This window comes from Narcine bancroftii, chromosome 6, assembly GCF_036971445.1.
Source record: "Narcine bancroftii isolate sNarBan1 chromosome 6, sNarBan1.hap1, whole genome shotgun sequence".
NCBI lineage: Eukaryota > Metazoa > Chordata > Chondrichthyes > Torpediniformes > Narcinidae > Narcine > Narcine bancroftii.
In genome coordinates this window covers 82,246,536-82,271,991 of record NC_091474.1, presented here as the reverse complement: position 1 = coordinate 82,271,991, position 25,456 = coordinate 82,246,536, and the positions used below count along the sequence as shown (strand labels likewise).

Here is a 25,456-nt window from a genome sequence, read left to right as displayed (position 1 = left end):
TTATCTCTCTCTCTATCTCTCTCTCTATCTCTCTCTCTATCTCTCTCTCTATCTCTCTCTCTATCTGTTTTAGTGTATTGGGAAGTGCTTTATAAAGACCCTGTGTACCTGTTCCAACCTACATAAAAATTGGAATCAAAAGACACTCATTGAAGAAAACTAGTTTTTAAACCCAGGGACTGTCTAAATGAAATTATGAGGGGTAAAGATAGAGAAATGCAAGTTTCCATCGAGCTTAAGTGAGATACATACCAGAGGACGTGGGTTAAGAGCGAAAGGGGAAAGTTCAGGGGGAACCTCTTCACACAAGTAGTGGGAGAGTGGAATGAGCTGTCAGCTGAAGTGGTGAATGCAGGTTCAATTTAAACATTGAAGAAAAATATGGACAGGTACATGGATGGGAGCATCATAGACAGCTGTAGAATGGGTAGAATAATAGTTCAGCACAGACAAGGGCCTGAGGGCCTGTTTCCTGCACCAAACGATTTGAAGACATGTTTATCACATGAGAAAAACCTGATGAACAATGCTGGCATTGCCAAAATATCCACACTCCACCATCTTGCCAAAAACCTCAAGGCATTCATCAGGAGCATAAGGACTTGTTGTACAGAGTGAAATGGCTGGCCTGCTCACAAAACAGGCTGTAATCACTACATTTTTGATACAACTGACTTGATTATGGATCAGAGACAACTTTCCTACATTAATTGACAGTCCATATGTTAGTTCATACCATCAAGAGTTTTGCGAATGATTTAAGGTGGCGCTTTGGCAATTGAAGTATAGAAACAAATTCTGATGCATGATCTAGACCTGAGATGTCAACTATCCCTCTGCCTCCAAATACGTGGCTTAATCAGTTCCTCCTTTGTTTCTCATTGCAGCCTTAGCCTCTGCAGCCTCTTGGTATCGAAATTATCTGATACATGGGACTTAGTTTACTGAATCAGTATAGATAATAACCATAGCACTGACAAATCACCTTGCCAATTTGAAAAGTTACCCATTTGTGTCTATCTCCATTTGCTTTAACCAATCCTCCAGTAACACTCAACCGCCAGTCTTCATCTTGGGCCACAAACTTGCAACATCTGATCACATGCAGAAAGTTAGAATAGAGGTAAAGTAAGTAATTAAGGGAAATGAAATATTGACCTTTATTGCAGAGCATGGAATAAGAACCTCGATTTTATCCAGATACATTCTTGGGTTCCCCTTTATTGTTTAGGTCTTGAAAAAAAAACTAATTTGTTCAACACTAGTTTGTTTTTTTTTTTAAGAAGCAAAACAAACCTCATCCAGCACATAAGAAAATTATCAAACATCTACACTACTAAAATTCCAAATTATATTGGCAGAAAATAATTTGACAGTCATGTTCTGAAGTAATGCCCTTTACACCAGAGTGGATGGAATCCAAATGGCATGTATCTTTACAATTGACCTCCTCATTTATCAGTGAGTTATGCCCATCTTTGAATGACTTTCAAAGGTCAAGCCTAAAGCAGACAACATCTGTGCTCTTCACCACAAAATAAATGAACAAGCTCCCTTATTTATACAGATTGCATTCGAGACAGATGTAATAGTCACCAGAATTAGAACATGAAATTAGAATATGAAATTTCTCACGCAAAAGTATTGTGTCGTTCTGATGTAAGATGCTGCATAAAAAATGCAAATATTAACTCCGAATGAAAGGATCTTCTTGGGATTATAATGCGTTTAGTTAATACTGTATATTTTAGTGTACAAGTTGAGTCTTGAAACCCACAAAAACCTCTCAAAAATTGGGCTCAACTTATACGCCAGGTATACTTCCAAGACCTTAAATTCAGCTCAAAAAACCTCTGGATGCTGATTTGGCGTACAAGTCTATCCTTGAAAAACAAAAAACCTGATGACAAATTTTCATTGAACAAAATTTTTTTATTGGGGAAAAAAACATTTAAAACCCTTCAAAATTGCGATCACCATCATCATTTGAGTCAGACTCTCACTGTGTAAACAGTCATCATACAGGCCCCAGTATGTATCTAACGAGGCGGCTTCAGCTTAGTCGTCAGTCCCACATTAAATCGTCACCTGTGCCATCAATTGCACAAGAGATACTGCACTTTTTTAAATGATTTTATTAGTCTCTACTTTCACTTTGTCCTATTCTTCGAGCATGAAGTCACACAGAACATCAAGAGATGCAGCACTCATTGCCCCGCCTTTTGTAAATGACTTTTCTGCACGTCATCCATGTGTTCCATTCCGCATGTTCATGGTCTTGAATGGCTTGTTCAAGCAGACATTGAGAGGTTGCAATAGAGACATCAAGCCACCCGGAATATTCGCCATGCAAGTATTATTTTGTGCTAATCTTATTTTAGTAGTCTCAGTTAAGTGGCTTCGAAACTTATCCCAGACCAGCAAGCTCTGCTCCTTGTGTAAACCACCTGGCTGCTTGTAGAACATGTTGTCCATCCATATTTTTATCCCATTTTCATCCATCCATCCTTTTGCATGAAAAGTACAAAAATACCTGCTGGGAATTGTATTTTAGGTTTAATTTTGCATTTGAAAGTTACCATGGGTCTTAATTTCTTCCTGTCACCCATGTACGATAACACCACTGTAAATGTTGTCCTTTCATGGCCTGTACTTCTGGTTTGCAGTTTTCAAACCTTTTACATTCCATTGTTCTATTGCCTATCATGTTGAAATTCATGGGCTTTCATCCATGCTTCCAAATATTTGCCAATGCAAACTGGAGTTTCTGCCAGTTACGCATAATAACCTAGTGAAAACTTACAACTTTATGATCAAGATCTTTTAGTAGTTTCTAAGAAATTTTATTTTATCATAATAATGTAGCTTCAAAATCTTTACTGAGGTCTGGGTGCGACTTTGCCCACTTCAGTGCAAATGTTATTATTTTATTTCAAGTGACTATGTAGCAATCCTGCCTCTGTTCACGTACCCAAGCTGCAACATAATTTTGCAAATCTGGCCAACGAGTGATTCCTCTTCTCATCAAACATTACCTTATTGCTATTTTTCTTAAAGTCTCTTCTTTCTTCCTCAAATCTTTTACCAACTTCTCATATATCAAACTTTCTTGCAGCAGCCAGGAAATTTTCTTGCCCATTTCTATCACTTCATAATTTCGTTGTTTTTATGGAGCCTCCATGATAACAATCACCTTCAGCCAATGCCACTCAGATCAATTGCCACGATTTTGGGGGGGGGGGGGGGGGGGGGTGGGGAGGGTGGGATGAGTTCAACTTATAGCCGACCAACGCCCAACATCTCAGTCATTGCAATTTTTGGGGGTTGACTTGTACACCGGATAAAACCATTAAAATTTGTCTTTAAAAAAAGGGGTCAACTTGTACACTAAAATAAACATTCAAGAGCATACTGTTGCAGCAAGTTAACAAGTCAAAATCTTGAAACTACAGTTCACAAACAATATATATTGCAGAATTGCAAGTTTACACACTCCAACCACTCACCTCCACAATTCTTTAAAACCTAACAAAGCAGTCATTAATTCAGCTTTCAAAAAGATTTATATATATATATATATATATATATATATATATATATATATACACACACACACACACACACACATTTATCAGCATTCTGCCATTTAAAAAATATTCTTAATTTTCCTCTGCTGGTCTCTGACATTTCGCTCTGGTAAAGAGCCCTGGTACCCAGGTCTCTTCCATTGTGCCTCCAAATGCTATCATGACTCTATCACACACCCAAAACATCATGCATTTTCAAGCAACGTAGAATCCAGATCAGGGGTGCAACATTAGCTTCCATTCAAATCCAAAATGTCAATGAAAAAAAAAAAAAATAAAAAAAAAAAAAAAAAAAAAAAAAAAAAAAACCTTAGAAATGTTGGAACAATTCCTCATACAGCATTTAACAAACACAAATATCAACTCACAATTCAAACTAGTTCCTCTGTTTACAACACCAAAGGAAAGATACGCTGTCCTCAAAATGAACGTAGTGCAGATTAATCCTATCAGGACTAAGAATACATAAGATTATATAGACATCTTTATTGTCTCAATTTGAGATGATTAAGAGGGTAACCTGAATGAGGTTCATAAATGAAGGAATTCAACAAAGTTGATACAGAGAAATTGGAAGTGAGCAAGCATAATAATCAGAAACTGGCAAGGAATAAAATTCAGAAAAGTGTGAACATGCAAAGATTTCTCATCTTCCCCATATTGTGGATGCCAAATCAACCAGCATTTTTAAAATGTGATTGTTCATGCACGTGCAAAGATGCCACAGCAGTATATAATACAAAAAATGTTTAAAATTCAAGTGTTGGATAATGTCATTTAGGATATCACTGTGCTGCAATACTGATTGGCAAATGCAAATTCCACAAAACTTCAACCGAATTGAAAGTGGATTAATAATTAGGCCGATATGATTCCCCAAAGTCATCAAGTCATTATTATCACTTATTATTCCCACCCAATCAGTTCCTGGGACCAGAAGCCCTCACTTTAAAAAAATTTCGACCATTTGTGCTGCTACCTCAAGGTATTTTTTTTTAAATACAAGTTAATGTATGTCTATTTGAAACTTCAATTATGGACTTAATGAAAATATCTGATCAGCTCAAAAGGGGAAATGTTTAATATTTATTCAGAACTACTGTATAGCATTCAATTGCTAGATCAGCGACTCGTACTCATTTATTGTGATTCCAAAAAGAGATTTCCGCGACAGCACAATTGCAATTTCTGTTGAGATTTTATGCAGAACTCTGGTTGGTATGCCGAAGCTCAATGAATGCACAAGAAAAAAAACAACAATAATGCTTTTAACAATCTCTAATCGGACGGAGTCCAAAGAGAAACTCCCAGTGGGATCTGAGGAATCCCCAGGGTGATTAACACGTGGACACCTCCCTCCCAGTGAGATCCCTCTCACGTGGTCAGCATTGTAATAAATGAAGCACTATTGGTTATGGCCCCACTAGAAACTCCAGCACACAATTGTGGAACACTGAAGTCCCACCTTGTCGGACACATCATCCATTCTTTAGGACTAAAAAACAATGCCGGTGAAACTCAGCAGACCAGTGTACTTTATTTAGCCAAGTTAAAAATACACAACTAACATTTCAGCCTTGAGCCCTTCATCAAGGCATGAGCAAAATGTTGCTAGGTGCCTGAATAAAATGGTTGGGGGGGGGGGGCAGGGGAACGAACACAGTCCCACAGGCAGGAAGTATGTGGATAAGGGAGAGAGAAACACACGAGCAAACAGTGGGAAGAGGGATGGTTCTGTGAATGGAGAGAGAAGGGGCTGGAGAGAGAAGATGGAGAATTGAGAGGAAGAACAGGGTGTATAGATAATGGAGATGGTATAATAACCACATTCTCCTTGGATGGCAGTCATTGCTCTCCAAAGCGGATTCATCTCACTGTTGTATTCTGCAGTTTCATTTGCCCAAAAAAGTAAATTCAGACATAATGACAGTACATAAATGTAATTTTATTTTTTTAATACTTTGTAAATGTTGCAGAGGAGCTTCACCCGACAAGATGTGATGAGCAGATGGCAAGTATTAAAATAATATGCTCAACTGACAGGCAGATATCCAGGAAGATAGTCTATCCACCATCTTGCAAGAAGTGTCGGCATCAGTTGATCTGAAGGAGTAACCAAGTAAAATGGAAACCAAAAATTCCTGCTGTTCATCCTATGCAGTGTCACACTTGAATTGTTTTAAGTTAGGTTTCCTCATTTAACCTGAATGGAATCAGGTTAAAACTGGCAGTGAATACCAAATCCTACCTTTTCTACACTTTCAGGATCCTTGAAGAGGATAAAACCAAATCCTCGCGAACGCCCCGTCACAGGATCCATTTTGATTACGCAGTCTACAATTTCTCCATATTTAGAAAAGTAGTCCCTTAAATCTTTCTTGCTCGTTTCCCAGCTGAGTCCACCAACAAACATCTTCCTGCACAGTGATAATATAAAAAGAGGAAGTGCAAATCAGTTTTAAAAAACAGCACCAGTACAAGAACATCAACTTAGGGAGGGGGGGGGGAGGGGAGGGGGGTGGGGAGGGAGGGAAGCAAAACCCACCATTACAGCATAATTGGTGTGTACAAATGAAAGGAAAACTTTCTTTGGATCCAGGTTTTATATAAAGGTGCTTCTAGTCACTGCAATTTCTCAAACACCATTATCAACCTCTACCCAACACAAAAATCTCCTCAATCAGCCCACCCACACCAACTTAGACAAAACCTGTGCCTTGCCGCATATCACAAAATCAATCACCCTTCTCTAACCACTACTTTACCTCTAAAGATCCAGGGCATTTGGAAGTTCATGCCACCAGTTGTTGTAGACACTTCTAAAATTGATATGAGGATATTTGAAAATTTTTGAGTCCCTTAATTTCTCGTTAAGTCACCTTTATTCATTGTTCATACCATAATTGCACGATAAAGATGAGATATCGTCTTTCCCTTTCAAGTTTCCTACTGTTATTAGTTCTTTGACTCACCTCTTTCTATTCATAGGCAAGTGGTAAATGCTCTGATCATAAATGGGCAAAAAACAAGAACAATCCTCAAATGGACAGTAGCAGGAAGACTGCAGAAGAATTACATTGACTAACATGATCATTGTTAAATACCAAGGGGTAGTGTACCAGTTACTAAGGAAAAAAACGTCAGATAAAAATATGCTTCAGCCCATCTCAGACTTGATGAGGGGCTGAATTCTAATTAGTGTATTTCAAATATCGTATATGCTGGCGTATGAGGCAACTCTGTATAGGGCAAACCCCAGAATTCCCACCTAAAATGTAGTTTTTGAGCTACACCCTTTGTACAAGACAAATCCTGCCACCCCAGAAAAAAAAAAATCTGGCACTTACCGCTGACCAGTGGATGCTGTTAAAAACAAATCACAATATTTTATACCAAATTACCCTGCAAAGTTTTTAATTTTATTGGTCTGTTTTTAAAATAATCCACCATTTGCTCCGGTAACAGGCCATTATTACAGACCGATGGCAGTTAGATGTAACTCCTTACAGACCCCCTAGGGGGAGCACTGAGTCTTTGTTCATAGCTAACAGGATATGTGCAAGATTGTGTTGGAGCCAGCAAGATGGCAGCGGTGTTGAGACTTTGCCGTTAAGATTTGGATTTTACACCCAGAGTACAAGACGACATCCATTTTAAGGTGACATTTTTAAATTTTGAGGATCATCCTATACGCCGGCATATATGGTATGCCAGTTGTCAATTGGCAAATGGACACATGGATGGCTTTCAAGTGGGTAGATCCTGGAAGGTCACAACTTAGTGAACAGCTAGGACCAGCCAAAACTGCAAACAAATTGTCCTCAAACTATGTCTACACGCTGTAATCCATCCAGCTCTGCTGGTGGATAGAGAAACCTACTGTTGATCATTTCTATTCAATGCATTTACAGCAGTCAGCAACTCCACCCACACAAATATAAATTTCCCTCATCAAGCAAACCACACATCATGGTTTTCCCTATATCTGAAGTTGTGGATGCTCTGGCAAGCCAGCATGTCTTTTGCCTATCCCCAATGTTCTTGGAATGCTGAGCTATTTAACATCTAATCAAATGGATCAAGAGTCACTTACAGGACAGATTAGGTAAGGGTTGTCAGATTTCCTACACAAAAGGCTATTAGTCAACCAGACTGTTTTTTTTAAAAAAAAGCTTGTAAATTTAAATACACCATCAGTACAAGCAAGTGATCTGAGTGGATCCATGTGAAACTTCTAAATAGCTTAGATCTTTCGAAAAATGAACTCTTGAAGCCTTCAAGTTTAGCTATCAACACCACCCAAACAGAATCCAAACCTGCCTTGCAATCAAATTTTAGTACAAGCTAGGGTAGACTCTCTGCCTGAATTGACTTCACTTTTCTGGCACAAAGACAACTTAAAAACTAGTTCGGAATTTACAAAAGACATTATTTAAAAAAAAACATTTCAAGTTATAGCTTGTTAAATATAATGCACAACACTGAATTTTACAATGAATTTTTTTTTTCCCCCAAGTACAGAAGACAACAATCACCTGGACAAACAATACATAACATTAGCAAAGAGCAGTAAAACTAGACACACAGATTCAGCCAAGTCTGGCAATAGTTTAAAAATTGTCCATTTTATTTCAGCTTTTTTTAAGAAAAGACTTTCAGCCCATGACACCAATTAACCTACAATCCCTGGTACGTTTTGAATAGTAGGAGGAAACCAGAGGAAATCCATCAGAGAAACCCAGCGTAGGGAGAACTTACAAACTCCTTACAGTCAGCATGGGATTAGAACCCATCCCAGTTTCTCGTCCACTAATTGCCCCTCCCCTTCTAGAAATTATGCAAATTACTCTTAAATGTAGCACCTGACGTGTAACAGATTCAGTGCTTAAGGCTGCATTTACCACTCATACAAACTAGACACATAGCTGTGTCATTTCAAAAAATAAAAGATGGGGCCATGAGGCCAAACAAGGTTTCTTGACCTGGGTTTTTAAAGCATTCAAAAACTCAAAACTTTAAATTGGTCAGTTTTGAAAATCTTTGTAGTAATTTAAAGCCCCACTCACACTGGCACTTTATCCCAGTAATTAACTGCCAACCTACCAGTTAACGTGCCAGTGTGAACACTTGCAAATTGGCCCGCAAGCTGGGGATGAACATCCCAGAGAGGGCGGGGGTGGGAGAGGATATATCATTACCGGGGTGATCTGATTCTTGCGTGCTGGTTAGCCCAGTGTGAAAGGGTCATGGAGTATCCGAGGACAAATTAGTGGAAGATGGGCACCCCTCTCTCCAGGGATGCCTTCTGGTGAGGTGTGAAAGGATGCAGAGAATCGGTTAACAGTGGTCCAATGTGAACAGCAAAAAACAGCAATGAACATCCAATTTACTGGTAAGCCTATGTGAAAAAGGCTCAAGTTTTGGCCTGCTTGGTTGCCAATCTTTCATCAGAACCAGCCACTGCTGCACACCCATTCAAATCAATAATATCCCATCCATAATAAAAGTTGCAGAAAAAACACCTTGTATCAATCAATCCATTTTTGTCATATTATCCAAATGAACTGGGTTTTGTGACAGAGTGCAACAATAGCTGGCAAATGGTTGTAAACATTCTAACTCATGGAGAAACGTCAGAAATAAAGCATGGTTTAATCAGGTAAACTAATGCTGGGCATTCCTCAACAGCTACTGTACATAATTTAAATTAAAAGCTGAAAGCAAGGCTTGGCTTTCACTGCTTAGTTGAAGAGCAACAAAGCCTCATTGCTCATGCAATTACCAGAACTAAAAATCTATGATAATCCATAAAACTTTCACATTGACCTAAAAGCGTAAAGCAATTTGGCGCTGCAGAAAAAGCACAAATATCGGCATAAACACATAACTCTGGCTATCCTGCAATGGCAGTACAAGGTTAATTCCTTCTCTTTACCCGCAATCAAGTTTTGAAAACCCCAAGCAAATTCACTGAATAAGCCAATTCTCCCAGAGACAAAGAGAGCAGTCAATTAAAGATGGCTGCATCCTTCCCATCCACTCCAATAGCTTACCATGTGAAATAAATGCAGGTACACAATCCTTTATCCTGACATCTCAAATCCAGAAAACTCTAAAAACCAGTATTTTTTTTTCTGGTGCTGGTATGGCGGAGGGGTGGGCTGGGGGTGGGGGGGGCTGGGCAGCGCCACCCCGGTGGGTGGAGGGGGCCGGGCAGCGCCACCCCGGTGGGTGTGGAGGGGGGCCGGGCAGCGCCACCCCGGTGGGTGGAGGGGGGCCGGGCAGCGCCACCCCGGTGGGTGGAGGGGGGCCGGGCAGCGCCACCCCGGTGGGTGGAGGGGGCCGGGCAGCGCCACCCCGGTGGGTGGAGGGGGCCGGGGCAGCGCCACCCCGGTGGGTGGAGGGGGGCCGGGCAGCGCCACCCCGGTGGGTGGAGGGGGCCGGGCAGCGCCACCCCGGTGGGTGGAGGGGGCCGGGCAGCGCCACCCCGGTGGGTGGAGGGGGCCGGGCAGCGCCACCCCGGTGGGTGGAGGGGGCCGGGCAGCGCCACCCCGGTGGGTGGAGGGGGCCGGGCAGCGCCACCCCGGTGGGTGGAGGGGGCCGGGCAAGCGCCACCCCGGTGGGGTGGAGGGGGCCGGGCAGCGCCACCCCGGTGGGTGGGAGGGGGCCGGGCAGCGCCACCCCGGTGGGTGGAGGGGGCCCGGGCAGCGCCACCCCGGTGGGGTGGAGGGGGCCGGGCAGCGCCACCCCGGTGGGTGGAGGGGGCCGGGCAGCGCCACCCCGGTGGGTGGAGGGGGCCGGGCAGCGCCACCCCCGGTGGGTGGAGGGGGCCGGGCAGCGCCACCCCGGTGGGTGGAGGGGGCCGGGCAGCGCCACCCCCGGTGGGTGGAGGGGGGCCGGGCAGCGCCACCCCGGTGGGTGGAGGGGGCCGGGCAGCGCCACCCCCGGTGGGTGGAGGGGGGCCGGGCAGCGCCACCCCCGGTGGGTGGAGGGGGCCGGGCAGCGCCACCCCGGTGGGTGGAGGGGGCCGGGCAGCGCCACCCCGGTGGGTGGAGGGGGGCCGGGCAGCGCCACCCCGGTGGGTGGAGGGGGCCGGGCAGCGCCACCCCGGTGGGTGGAGGGGGCCGGGCAGCGCCACCCCGGTGGGTGGAGGGGGCCGGGCAGCGCCACCCCGGTGGGTGGAGGGGGGCCGGGCAGCGCCACCCCGGTGGGTGGAGGGGGCCGGGCAGCGCCACCCCGGTGGGTGGAGGGGGCCGGGCAGCGCCACCCCGGTGGGTGGAGGGGGGCCGGGCAGCGCCACCCCGGTGGGTGGAGGGGGCCGGGCAGCGCCACCCCGGTGGGTGGAGGGGGGCCGGGCAGCGCCACCCCGGTGGGTGGAGGGGGCCGGGCAGCGCCACCCCCGGTGGGTGGAGGGGGCCGGGCAGCGCCACCCCGGTGGGTGGAGGGGGCCGGGCAGCGCCACCCCGGTGGGTGGAGGGGGGCCCGGGCAGCGCCACCCCGGTGGGTGGAGGGGGCCGGGCAGCGCCACCCCGGTGGGTGGAGGGGGCCGGGCAGCGCCACCCCGGTGGGTGGAGGGGGCCGGGCAGCGCCACCCCCGGTGGGTGGATGGGGCCGGGCAGCGCCACCCCGGTGGGTGGAGGGGGCCGGGCAGCGCCACCCCGGTGGGTGGAGGGGGCCGGGCAGCGCCACCCCCGGTGGGTGGAGGGGGCCGGGCAGCGCCACCCCGGTGGGTGGAGGGGGCCGGGCAGCGCCACCACCGGTGGGTGGAGGGGGCCGGGCAGCGCCACCCCGGTGGGTGGAGGGGGGCCGGGCAGCGCCACCCCCGGTGGGTGGAGGGGGCCGGGCAGCGCCACCCCGGTGGGTGGAGGGGGCCGGGCAGCGCCACCCCGGTGGGTGGAGGGGGCCGGGGCAGCGCCACCCCGGTGGGTGGAGGGGGGGGCGGCAGCGCCACCCCGGTGGGCTGGGGGGGGGCGGCAGCGCCACCCCGGTGGGCTGGGGGGGGCGGCAGCGCCACCCCGGTGGGCTGGGGGGGGGCGGCAGCGCCACCCCGGTGGGCTGGGGGGGGGCGGGCAGCGCCACCCCGGTGGGCTGGGGGGGGCGGCAGCGCCACCCCGGTGGGCTGGGGTGGGCGGCAGCGCCACCCCGGTGGGCTGGGGGGGGCGGCAGCGCCACCCCGGTGGGCTGGGGGGGGCGGCAGCGCCACCCCGGTGGGCTGGGGGGGGCGCAGGCAGCGCCACCCCGGTGGGCTGGGGGGGGCGGCAGCGCCACCCCGGTGGGCTGGGGGGGGCGGCAGCGCCACCCCGGTGGGCTGGGGGGGGCGGCAGCGCCACCCCGGTGGGCTGGGGGTGGTGGGGGCGGCAGCGCCACCCCGGTGGGCTGGGGGGGGTGCGGCATCGCCACCCCCGGTGGGCTGGGGGGGGCGGCAGCGCCACCCCGGTGGGCTGGGGGGGGCGGCAGCGCCACCCCGGTGGGCTGGGGGGGGGGCGGCAGCGCCACCCCGGTGGGCTGGGGGAGGCGGCAGCGCCACCCCGGTGGGCTGGGGGTGGGGGGGCGGCAGCGCCACCCCGGTGGGCTGGGGGTGGGGGGCGGCAGCGCCACCCCGGTGGGCTGGGGGTGGGGGGGCGGCAGCGCCACCCCGGTGGGGCTGGGGGTGGGGGGGCGGCAGCGCCACCCCGGTGGGCTGGGGGTGGGGGGGCGGCAGCGCCACCCCGGTGGGCTGGGGGTGGGGGGGCGGCAGCGCCACCCCGGTGGGCTGGGGGTGGGGGGGGCGGCAGCGCCACCCCGGTGGGCTGGGGGTGGGGGGGCGGCAGCGCCACCCCGGTGGGCTGGGGGTGGGGGGGCGGCAGCGCCACCCCGGTGGGCTGGGGGTGGGGGGGCGGCAGCGCCACCCCGGTGGGCTGGGGGTGGGGGGGCGGCAGCGCCACCCCGGTGGGCTGGGGTGGTGGGGGGGCGGCAGCGCCACCCCGGTGGGCTGGGGGTGGGGGGGCGGCAGCGCCACCCCGGTGGGCTGGGGGTGGGGGGGGGCGCACCGTCACCCCGGTGGGCTGGGGGTGGGGGGGGGGCGGCACCGTCACCCCGGTGGGCTGGGGGTGGGGGGGGGCGGCACCGCCACCCCCGGTGGGGGGGGGGGAGAGGGAGGGCCCACAGCGCGACCCAGGTGTGCGGAGGTTGGGTGAGAGGGGCGGCGCGACTGGAAGTGGGTGGATATGGCATCACAATTCCGGTGGGCTTAAATCTGAGGCAGGTGGCTTTTGTTCTGAAATCTGGAAAAATCCGAAATTCGAAACACACTGTTCCCTAAGGGTTCTGGATAAAGGATTTGAGCTTTGGAAATTGTCTCATGTGAATTTAGAATATTTAAATAAAAATGTTTCCAAGAGTATTGACAAAGACAGGAAGGGAAGTATGTCTGCAAAGACCTTTGGCAAAGTTCAAAAAGTTTGGTCTGGAACGTTAGATCATATAGGATACCAGACGAGTGAGCAAATTGGATACAAAAATGAGTTGCTGGTTGGAGCCAGAGGCTGGTGATGAAGTGTTTTTTCAGAGACCAGTCGTGTTCTACAGATTGGAGCAGGATCCACTCACACAGCTTTTCAATAACCCTCGATCCCTCTTTACATCCTCCTGGCTCACCCATTCACAAGCCACAATTTTACAAACAGAAAGGTTATACATGATTCTATCAGCCATAGTGTTGCCAAATGATCACGAGTAGCTGGGATTCAAGCAATGAATCTTGCATTACACCCAACTCATCAATAACCAGGATTGTCTGGCAGCACTTTTTAGTAAGATATGTGAAAATAAAGGTCAATACCAACTGTATCCTTGATTATACCTTTTGTTAGCAGTTTACTCACTGGGCAGGGATTGGACCATAATCTTGGGCTCTACACAATGACAAAAATAAATCCTCACAACTTAACAGATGGATTAGAAAAGTTGCAAATTAGAACAATTTAGCAGAAAGACAAAAATGATCTCCTTGATTGAAATACCAAAGTTTTGCAAAATATGCTCCCTGATCTGTTTAAGGCGGAAAAGGCCGAACGGAAGCACAAAATTAGAGTACAGTGAAACCCTGTTATAATGCAATTACTGGGATTCATAAAATCTCATCACAAAAAAACCAGGGTCTCACTAAATTGTGGTTTCACTGTATTCCCATTAAATTTTTATACCTACATCATTTCCATTTCTCCAGCTATTCTGTATACATTTTAAATCAATCCAGGAGCCCGATGTCCCCGCTGCTGCCAGCACCCTGACGTCCAAGTTCAATGACTCATCACGTAATATTAGAATTCACATTAAATCAAGCTGAGTATTATCAGGGTTTCACTGTATAACCTTAAACGTACGAACTGTACATTGTGGATGTACAATTTTATTGGCACCCAGAGTAGAAGCAAAGTGAAATTCAAAATTAAAATGACCCAGTAAAATGTACATCTCTCCCTCAAGTGGCATGGATCAAATCTATATCTAAAGGAGCCAATGCTGTCCCTTTCGCTCTAAATAGCCTAGTTAGTTTAAAAAGTATCATGCAGGTAAAAGTGAGAGCAATTAAATATTCAAAACTACAGGTTTAGGTGTGTCAGAAGAGCCACACAAGACATACATCAGGATTATGGTTGGAATTGCTTAATCCTGAAAAAAAAATCAAGCAGTAATTGGACACACCCTTCCTGTAGATAAGCTTTACAGCTTGATTAAGTGATTTTTAAAATATGATTCACAGCAGCGAGAAGCAAATTTCACAAGCTAAGCAATGGTCTTACACATTTTTGCGATATGGCAACTCTCCCACAGATGAAAACAGAAAGGTTCAGAAGAAATGAATAAAACTATTGAATGCATCTTGAATCTTTGTATTTTTTTTCAATTTATTGTCATGTAATAAAAAGCGTCATATTACACAAAATTGTCTTTGGTCTGCGGCATTTATAAAATGCTTTGCTTGACCTTGTAACGCCCTCTCTCGCCATTCCACCAGTCACTACTTTGGCAAGAAATTCAAATGGTAAACTGGCTGTCTTCCTCCTCCTGTGTCTGGGATTGGGTGAATATTGAACTTCATGTAAATTTCAAATTGTTTGAAAAGGATCGACATCACAGTTTGACAATGAGTTTGCAACTTCTATCAGTAACAATCTCTTATTTTTTAAATTTGCGCTCTTCAGTTGCAGGCTGAGGATGTCATCATGACGCCATCAGCCTTTTGAGCCAGTTTCCGTGCTCGTCAGTTTAAACAGAAGGCTGTGCAACTTTGCTGCCTCTCTGACACCAGGTCCCTTGGCAGAGGAAACAGAGCAAAATGGGTCCGCCAATCCACCTTTCCTGTGTTCATGCAGGTAAGTGGAGCGTTTAAAAGCCAGAGGAAAGGTTCTATGTAAAAGGGGCTTAAAGAGAAGCAAAAGAGAGTATTCTGCCCCCCCCCCCAACCATTCACCGGGTGCCCATGGTTTCGCTTCCAGCGCTCCTGCAGCCAGAGTCCAGTCCAAACCATCAGCAACCCGAGCTCAAGATCCAAACCTCCAATATAAGGAGCCCTTCTGCTCCCTCTAGCATCTCAATTCTCTATCTTGCCAAAGCCAGTCAACAGCACTCGGACTCCTCCTCCTATCAACCACTGTCTTCAAAACCATCACCTCTGGTCACTTCCCCTCAAATAGCAACCAAACTCATTCTCTCATTCCCACACTGCCCGTTTCTACCTCCTACTCAAGGTACACAAACCCAGGTAGTCCCATTATTTCTGCCTACTCCTGCCCAACCAACCTAATTTCATCCCACCTCTATCTTTTTTCCCCTGGGCCAATCCTTCCCCAACCTATATCACATGCCCTCCATCTCCTCAATGACTTCAGATTCCCCAAACTGGATAGCTTCATCTTCCCGATGGATGTCCAATCTCTTTATATCTCTTTCCCCCACACAGGTCTGAAAGCACTTCGTTTCTTCCTGGACCAAAGACCTGACCAGTCACCCTCTACCACCACCCTCCTCTGCTTGGCAGAACTTGTCCTCACTCTAAATAACTTCTCCTTCAACTCATCCTACCTCCAAATCAAAGGTGTAGCCATGGGTACCCGCATGGAACCCAGCTACACCTGCATGTTTGAAGGCTTTGTGGCGCAATCCATGCTGTAAGCCTACACAGGCAAGACACCCCTCCCCCAAACTCTTCCTCCGATATATAGATGACATGAGGGCTGCCTCATGAACCTGTGATGAGCTTGTCAACTTTTTCTACTTTGCGTCCAACTTCCATTCTTATCTAAAACTCCCTGGTCCATCTGTGATAACACTCTCCCCTTCCTGGATCTCTCCATCTCGGGAGAACAGCTTCCACTGCAAGGATTGCATCCCTTTCTCTCAATTTCTCTGTTGCATCTGTTCCCAAGATGAGCTTCTGAAATGTCTGCCACAAACACAGCTTCCCCTCCACTACTATAGACTTAACCGTCACTCACAACACTTCCATTTCCCGCTCATCTGCCCTGCCCCCTTTGCCCTCAGACACAACAAACATGGAATCCTCCTTATCCTCACCTACCATCCCACCAGCATCCACATCCAACACATCTTCCGCCGGATCTTCCAGCACATACTAAAGGATTCCACCACCAGACACATTTTACCCTCTCAGCCTTCCTCTCTGGAATTCCCTCGTGCACTCATCTCTCCCCACCCATCACATCTCCGGCACCTTCCTCTGTGCACGCTCACACCTCCTCCCTCACCACGGTTCAGGCCCCAGACAGGACTTTCACATCCAGAGGACTTATTTACTGCATCCAGGGCACCCTTTCTGACATTCTCTACATCAGAGAGACCGGTCGTAGTCTGAGAGATTGCTTTGCTCAGTATCTCCACTCAATTTGCAACCATTGTGACCTCCCAGTAGCCAACCATTTCAATTCTGGGCCACATTGCCATTCTCACATGTCTATCCATGGTCTTGTGTACTGTCCCACCCTGACCACACTGATTGGAGGAACACTCTCCAGCCACGTGGCATGAACACTGACTTTACTGCTTGCCATTAAACCTGCCCTTTTTCTTGTTCTTCCAGTTCTTTCACCCACATAGCCCTATCCCCTTCTTCCCATTGCTGCTGTCTCCTCCCTTTCTCCACGTAGCATCTCCTACCTTGACAACAGCCCACCCCCACCGCCAATTTTTTTTTGACACTTGCCAGCATTTTCTCACACTTTGAAGAAGGGCCCAAGCCAGAAACGTGGATGATGTATCTTAAATTTTGCTACATCAAGGACACTTTGACCTGCTGAGCTTCTCCAGCATTTTATGTTTTTACTTCAACCAGTGTCTACAGAATTTTGTCATTTAGTTCTTGCATTCCAGTTCTGATACCTGGCACTCCTTTGAGCGAGTCTTCAGCAGCCCACAGCCTGCATGGGTTCCTCGCCTCAAATCACCAACAGCCCACCCCACCTGTGTGGGACCTTCAGCCACAGGACCCCTCACTGGTCCACTGCCGTGATCAGAATTCAAATACTTATTTTCATGTTTAGTTTGTTTTTCTTTTCCATTTAGTTTTTTTTCTATTCAATGTTGTGCCTTAAACTTTTGACGACTGGAATTGTACTTCTGGAATCCAAGAACTGAATATCAGCAACTTAATAAAGTTCCTTGAACTCAGCAAAGACAGACAAGTTTCAATAACTTAGTTTTAAACTGAAATTATTTGCCATTCTTGTCTAGTGATATCATTAGGCTTGCTACAATATCAGAACATTTTTTCATAAACTTCTATTAGCATAGGATATATAATACCATTTAAAAAGATTAGACATAAATTCTCATTTAACTAAACAAATAACTTTGGTGCCGTTAGAAACTAAAAATCCATTTAAGGCTTATTCAAAATTAGAAACAATCCTTCCATAAACTCTACACTGTACCCTTCATCCAAAGATGCAATGGGCTAGCATTTTATCAAATCTTACAATGCAAGTTGATTAAAAGAAGGGTGCAAGGTAGATTATTGGGAGTGAAACAAGGAAATCTGCAGACACTGTGATTGTAGCTTCCACACAATCGTGCTGGAGAAACTCAGGGTTCAGAGGAGGCTCAAGTCCTTCGCCAAAGACCTTGAAGGGCTCAGGCATAAAACATCTCCTATGGACACTGCAGGATGTGCCTAGTTTCTCCAGCATATTTGTGCCTTAATTGGATTGCAATGATGGTGGCTGACCTCAGTCAGCACAATTGTGGGCTGAAGGGCCTGTACTGTGCTATTATGTTCTAAGCAAGCTCACTTATAAGAAATCTTAACTTCACTTATTGGATGAGAATTATTCAATTTTTTTTTCCTTTTTAAGCATCCCCTGTCAACTCCAATTCATTGGACTGAAACATTTGGGAAGACCAATGCAGACCTGCAACTTTGCCACAATTGAGATTGGAGATATGTGGATAGGAAAGTGTGAATGAACAACAAATGATCTAAACTTTCTTATTTCACCCTGAATACTTTGAACAATCATGGACTAGAATCTCTCAGGAGTCAGTGGAGAACCAGAGAACAATTATACCAGAGCAGGCCACCTCAGCCCCTTCGTCCATGCTGAACCTTTTTTTTGTCTAGTCTCGCTGACCTGTACCCAGCCCATAGCCCTACATACCTCTCCTATTCAGGTACCTGACCAAATTCTTCTTAAATGTTAAAATTGAGTCCACATTTACCACTTCAGTTGGAAACTCACTCCACCCTCCCACCACTCTCTGTGTGAACAAGTTACCCCAAAACCTTTCCCCTTTCATCCTTAACCCATGTCCTCTGATTTGTATCTTATCTACCTTCAGTGGAAAAAGCCAATCAACATTTACTCTGTCTATCCCCCTCAATTTTAAATACATCTATTAAATCTCTCCTTTCTACATTGCAGGGAATAAAGTCCTAACCTGTTTAAACTTTTCCTGAAGTCCAGACAGCATCCCAATAAATCTTCTCTGCACTCTTTCCATCTTATTGCCATCTTTCCTGTAGTTTGGTGACCAAAAGCTGCACACAATACTCCAAATTCGGCCTCACCAATGTCTTATACAATTTTAACATGACCCCAACTTCTGTACTCAATACTTTGATTTATGACAGCCAATATGCCAAAAGCTCTCTTTGCAACCCTGTCCACCTGGGATGCCACTTTCAGGGAATTATGTATCTGTATTCCCAGAGCTCAGTTCTACTGCACTCCTCAGTGTTCGACCATTTACCATGTATGTCCTTTCCTGGTTTGTCCTTCCAAAATGAACACCTCACACTTCCCTGCATTAAATTCCATCGGCCATTTTTCAGTCCATTTTAGCAGCTGGACCAGATCCCCCTGCAAGCTTTGAAAATGTTCTTCGCTCTCCACAAAACCTCCAATCTTGGAGTCATCTGCAAACTTGCTGATTCAATTTACCACATTATTATCCAGATCGTTGATATTTATTACAAACAAAAAATTTTCCAGTACCTATCCCTGAGGCACACCACTTGTTGTAGACCTCAAATCTGAGAAGCAATCTTCCACCACTTCTCTGGCTTCTCCCGTCCAATCAAATCCATTTCACCTTGAATACCTAGTGTCTGAATCTTCCTATGCAGGACCTTGTCAAAGACTTTAAAGTCGATGAAGACAACATCCATAACCCTCCTTTGTCAACTTTCCTAGTAAATGCCTCGAAAAACTCTACAAGATTGGATAAACACGACCTTCACGCAAAAAGCCATGTTGATAATCCCTAATATGCCTATCCAAATAATTATATATCTGATTTCTTCAAACACCTTTCATAATTTACTTACCAATGACGTCAAGCTCATTGGCCTATAATTTCCATGGTTGCTTTTGGAGTTTTTAAACAATGGAACAATGTGAGCTATCCTCCAATCCCTTGGCACCACACTTATGCCTAAGGACATTTTAAATATTTCTGCCAGAGGCCCTGCAATTTCTAAACTAGCCTCCCTCAAGGTCCAAGAGAATATCTTGTCAGGCCCTGGGGCTTAATCCACCCTTATTTGCTTTATGACAGCAAGCACCTCCTCTTTAATCTGAAAAGGTTCCATGACCTCACTGCTTGTTTTCCTTCTCACAACTCTGTGCCCGTTTCCTGCAATGAATACGGATTTTTTTTAAAAAAACACAAGATCTTCCCCATCTCTTTTGGCTCCATACAAAGCTGACCACTCTGATATTCATGGGGACCAATTTTGTCCCTTATTATCCTTTTGCTTTTAATATACCTCTAGAAACCCTTAGGATTTTCATTCACAATGACTGCCAAAGCAACCTCCTGCCTTCTTTTAGCCTTCCTGTAACTTTCTTAGCATTTTTCTTGCATTTTTTTAATACTCCTCAAGCACCTCATTTGCTCAGTGTTCCCTACACCTGTTATACGCTGCTGTCTTCTTCCAAACCAGATCCCGCAAAAGCCAGGGCTCCTTATACCTTCTAACCTTGCCTTTGATCCTGACAGCAACATACGAACTCTGTACTCTCAAAATTTCACCTTTGAAGGTCCTCTCCGGAAAACAACTTGTCCTAATCCACGCCTTCTAAATAATTTCTAATTTCTTCAAAATTGGCCTTTCTCCAATTTAGAATTTCAACCCGAAGCCCAGACCTAATCTTCTCCATAACTAACTTGAAACTAACAACATTATGATCACTGGACCCAAAATGATCCTCAGTACACATTTGTCACCTGCCCTGTCTTGTTCCCTGAAAGGAGATCCCGTATTGCACTCTCTAGAGTGTATATTGATTTTGAAAACTTTCCTGAACACATTTGACAAACTCCAAGCCAGCCAGCCCTTTTTACAGTATGGGAGTCCCAGTCAATATGTGGAAAGTTAAAATCTCCTACTATCACAACTTTTTGTTTCCTTGTCCCATCCACTTACTAATCTTGGGCCACAAAGGAATTTAGTATAGAGTGCCAATTTTATTTACTTGTACAGTAAATGTGGCTTGTCTGATAAAGCCAATAGACTTCATCCAAGGAGATTGGCCTGGAAGAGGACACTCGTTTGTAAACCCCAAAAGTAAATTTGGAAAACTTTGCAGAGGCAGTCTTGGTGCTCCAAGATGTTAATCGATGTCTCTGGGGCAAGTGAACTTTGCAGAGACAGTCTTGGTGCTCCAAGATGTTAATCCATGTCTCTGGGGCAAGTGAACTTTGCAGAGGCAGTCTTGGTGCTCCAAGATGTTAATCGATGTCTCTGGGGCAAGTGAACTTTGCAGAGACAGTCTTGGTGCTCCAAGATGTTAATCCATGTCTCTGGGGCAAGTGAACTTTGCAGAGGCAGTCTTGGTGCTCCGAGATGTTAATCCATGTCTCTGGGGCAAGTGAACTTTGCAGAGACAGTCTTGGTGCTCCGAGATGTTAATCCATGTCTCTGGGGCAAGTGAACTTTGCAGAGACAGTCTTGGTGCTCCGAGATGTTAATCCATGTCTCTGGGGCAAGTGATCTCCATTGTTTGTTAGACGACGAGTTTTGTAATCAGCTAAGAGCCTTGAAACACTTTTCCTCAAACTCTGACAACAATGAAGAGAATGCTGAATTTCACCATCTACACTTGCCTTTGCTCAGAAGTGTTTTGCAGTCACTTCATAATCCTCCAACTAACAAACAAAGCAAGAGTGCAGAAAAAAGAGCTAACCATCACAGAAAGTCCAATAAGCATGCAGGGATGGCTGTTTTAAAATGTAACCCAACGAGATTTCTCAAAGAAAGAAAAATAAGACTTCGTTGGATAACTAATTCACTGAATCCCTGTTATGAGAGATTTGAGGTAGTTTTGATCAGAGCTCTGATTATCAAAATCAAAGCATCAGACAGCACTGAAATGACAGTGCAACTCAAGTCAACATATGTGCACCATAATTATTTTTTCATCCTGCTGCAATTCTGAAAGACAAAACCTAGAATACTAAAAAGGACAAATCCATTTCACAGGAAGGGCAAAATATTGATCAACCAATGTAATATTCAAATTTCAGTCGCCTCTAATAGAAAAAGGGAGCCTCCGAAATTACAAGAATGTTAAAATATTGATGCTGCACCAATCCATGGAAGAAATGCCAACTGGCAAGCTAAATCTTTTAAACACAACCTGCTGGAGGAACTCACCCAAGTCAGACAATAGTCGATGCAAAAGAATGGTCAGAATTGGTTAAACATAGTGGACAGAGAAGTGGGACGAGGGCACCAGTATTGCAGGTTACAAAGGGAGAGGCCATAAAAGTGGCAAGTGGAGGAAAATGAGTCACACAAGGTGGAGTGGGTGATTAGAAAAGATGCAAGTGCTGGAACATAACATGACGAAAATGGTGTTAAACGGGAAATCTGCAGATGATGGGGGTCAAGTGCTATACGTGGAACTGCTGGAGAAACTCAGCAGGTCACACAGCATCCACGGGAAGTCAAAGATAATCATGCCCGAGCCCTTCATAAGGAATCCTGCACAACTTGCTGAGTTTAGTGCAAGGTAGGAATGGTTGCGGGTTGGAGGGGGGGAGGAGAAAAAGGAGAGAGATGGGCACTTTCTCTTTAGATTTGGCCTGGTTACCATTGTAATGTTCTCACTCAATAAGCTTGCCAAGTCCAAGGCTTTCTCCAGTGGTTTAAACACAAATATCTTGAGTGACATTCAAGTGCAGTATTGATGGAGTACTACACATTGAGGAAGCATTCTTATTTCAGGCAAGTTAAACCAAGGCATTGCTGTTCTCCTAGATGAATAGTCAATGTGATAATACCGTGGGTACCATAGTGGAACAGCTGAAACAGTAACCAGAATTCAGTTACAAGCTGGAATCACAAGCTGAAAGTCTCATCCAGGAACTATTTTTTTGGCATTTTCGCAACTAAACCAATATGAATAAAAATTTCAGTCAGTGTAAATACAAAACCACAAGGTCTCATAAGGTTCACTCTTGTCCATTGGGAAGTAAATATACCAACCTTACATGTCTAACCCTAGATTCACACCAATGTAGTCAACTCTCAAATCCTATTTAAATTCAGATTCATTGGGCAACAAAAATGACTTCTTTAAAAACTACTCCCAAGGATAATCTTGAATGATGTTTTCCCTCCACCATCAAAAACGTCATGTTACTGTTTCTCAAAATCATGCCATGCCTTTATACAATCAGTTCATCCACATTGTCCTCCATTTCAAGTACAGGTACACCAGACTTACGACCTGTGCGACTTACGTCCATCCGCACATACAACCGAAAATTTGTTAAAAAATATAAAATTTATGCTATTTGTATTTGACAAACTATAACAGGGATAGAGTCAAGGGCGCAATTTCAATATCATTAAGGCATTTAACTCTTGCACCTGCGCCAACTGATTTCCAATACATGAATCTATACCGCACATGAACGCACCCAGCCTACGGACCTGGGACACCAACTAACAAGGTAAGTACTCACGTTTTGGCTCTTACACGCCCTGTATCCGTTATAGTTTGACAAATACAACATAAGCCACGTACATTTTATATTTGTCTTTTTTTTAATATAAACAAATTTATGTAATTCCAACATATGTCCATTTCAAGATACTACTGATTCTTCGGTCTGAATTAGTCAGGGAGTACCTATATTTTCAGAGGGAGGCAAGACACAAATAAATAGAAACCTCACCCCTCTTTAGGTTATGCAAACCAGATAAAAATATTCATTTTTCACTCATTTCTGTCAACCAAGCATCTATTACACTTCAATATATTGTTTGGCAATTTTCATTGAATGAACACCAATGATGCAAGTCAGAAGTCACATTCTGGTGAAAAATCTTGAAACATTAATATTGTTAACATTTCCACAGATGCTGAATATTTCCAACTTCATTTAATATAAAAACAGGAGAAAGACCAAATGGTCCCAAAAAGAAATGTGAGGGGTACAGTGCTGCATGATGGGGAGCACTGCTCAACTTCAGATAGTTAACCAAATTTCTAATTCCTGGCTGTCAACATCTCTGAGGATCTATACTGAAGCCTCCATGTCAATGCAATCACTAAGGCTTACCAGCAGCCTACTTTATAAGGAGTTTGAGGAGATTTAGTAGGTCACCAAACCCTCTCTGAAACTTCTTCAGGTATACCATGTAGAGCATTCTGACTGGTTACATCACTGTCTGGTACAGAATTGCCAATGCTCAGGACAAGAAAAAAAAAACTCCAGAAAGTTATTTCTGCGACATCACAGGCACTCGTTTTCACTCAAGAGCATCTGGAAGAGGCGGTGTCTCAAGAAAGCAGCCTCTATCCTCAAGGACCCCCACCACCCAGACCATGCCCTCTTCACTCTGATCAGGAGAAGCTTGAAGATGAATGAGCATGAGGACAGCTTCTTCCCCCACTGCCATCAGATTCCTGAATGAACAATGAACCACAACCTCACTTGTACCTTTTTTTTCTTGTGCTCCATTTATTTTGCAAGGTGGTTAAATAAAATTTCGCACTGCGATTGTGACACGTTCACAACAGTAAATTCTGAAATGCAAATTATCTTTGATATGGTCCTAGGTTAGACAGACAAGGATTGTCTGTAGTTAAACCAATGTAAGGCAGACAAGGACTGTCTGTAGTTAAACCAGTGCAAGACAGACAAGGACTGTCTGTAGTTAAACCAGTGCACCAAGTGGATGAGAAACATTTCACCTCCTGGAAGCCCATTACCCTAATGTTACAGCAACCTCAATACAAATGATCTTTGGAGTTAGTTGATATGAACCTCGGTCAGATAAGCCACTTCCAGGTGCTCAGACGCAGATAATGCGCCAGCAGACGCGGCTGGGGGAGTGCAGCGGGACGGCCAGGTGACTGCAGAGAAGACGCCTTTCTGTCACCTGAATGTGGCCAGCTGAAGGAGAGCCGCATCCGAGCGAACGCTGGCTCCTGTGGACTGTGGGAATTCTTGGAGCTCCTCCTGGCCGGGCTCTCCACTTTCAGGGAGCCTCCCGACAGCCGCATAAGGGCTTTACATCGGGGTATTTTGGCCACCTGAAAGTGATCATAGTTAGAGCAGGATACTCTGGAGTTAAACCAGTGCAGCAAGTGGATGAGGAGCATTTAACCTGACAGGGCTCCACAAAGGGGTCACTTGGGGTCAGCCCAGGGAAAGGCCTCAGCTCAGCCCCCCCGGTCGTGCCGAGGCACTGCTTCTCCGCCTCACCCCACACTCACCCCTCGTCCTCCTCGTTCTTGCTGGCGTTGATCTTCGAGCCTTCCATCTCCTTCTGGGGCGGCGGCGGCTGCTGCTGTTCCGGGCCGCCGAGTCCCACCCGCCCCGTGGCCTCGTGGCCGGCATCGCCGCTCACGCCCTTCGCTGTCTCCCCTTTCGGCTCCGGCGCGTTGCCGAAGCCCTCGTTATCCTCGAGGCCTCCAAAGCTGTAAAAGGCGGCATCGAAGCCATCGGGAGCCGCCCCGGAGCCGCCGTTTTCTGCGAACTGAGCCGAGTCCGCCATCTTGCCGAGCCGGGAGCACGAGCGGTTTGACGGGGAGGGGGGGGCTCACCTGATTGGCAGCGCACCTTCACCAATCACCAGCAGCAGCTCCGCCATCGGACAAATGACAATGGCCAAGGGCCGAGACCGTGGTCAGACGGACCAATCCCGACGCGCAGACCAGCTCCGGTTTGAAACAAATGAATGATGTCTGCGTGACACCACCAATGACCAATAGTAAGATGGAAGAAAAGGAAACAATGGCAGGTTGGAACCAATTGCATGTCTAGACAAGAGGGGCGGGAGCAGAGATGAATGAACAGATCGGACGTCCATTGACGTTGCCACGTCTCCATCTGCCAAATATTTCAGTGCTGAA

At 46.4% G+C, this 25,456-nt stretch overlaps 1 protein-coding gene across 4 annotated transcripts in view; it reads right to left on the bottom strand.

The window, feature by feature from the left end:
• Nucleotides 1–25,194, bottom strand: part of LOC138736289 (heterogeneous nuclear ribonucleoprotein D-like) — a 38,526-nt gene extending 13,332 nt beyond the window's left edge. For 2 of the 4 annotated variants that reach the window (XR_011340196.1, XM_069885550.1), the window contains exons 1-2: nt 24,818–25,194; nt 5,836–6,004 (exon numbers count right to left, since the gene is read on the bottom strand). Coding sequence is in view for 3 of the 4 variants with exons in the window: in XM_069885550.1 (XP_069741651.1) it covers nt 5,836–6,004; nt 24,818–25,098 (450 nt within the window). In the remaining variant the exon portion in view is untranslated. The remainder of the gene's footprint in view (nt 1–5,835; nt 6,005–24,817) is intronic. The other 2 variants (XM_069885548.1, XM_069885549.1) reach the window with 1 other exon arrangement.
• Between the last annotated feature and the right edge of the window lie 262 nt (nt 25,195–25,456).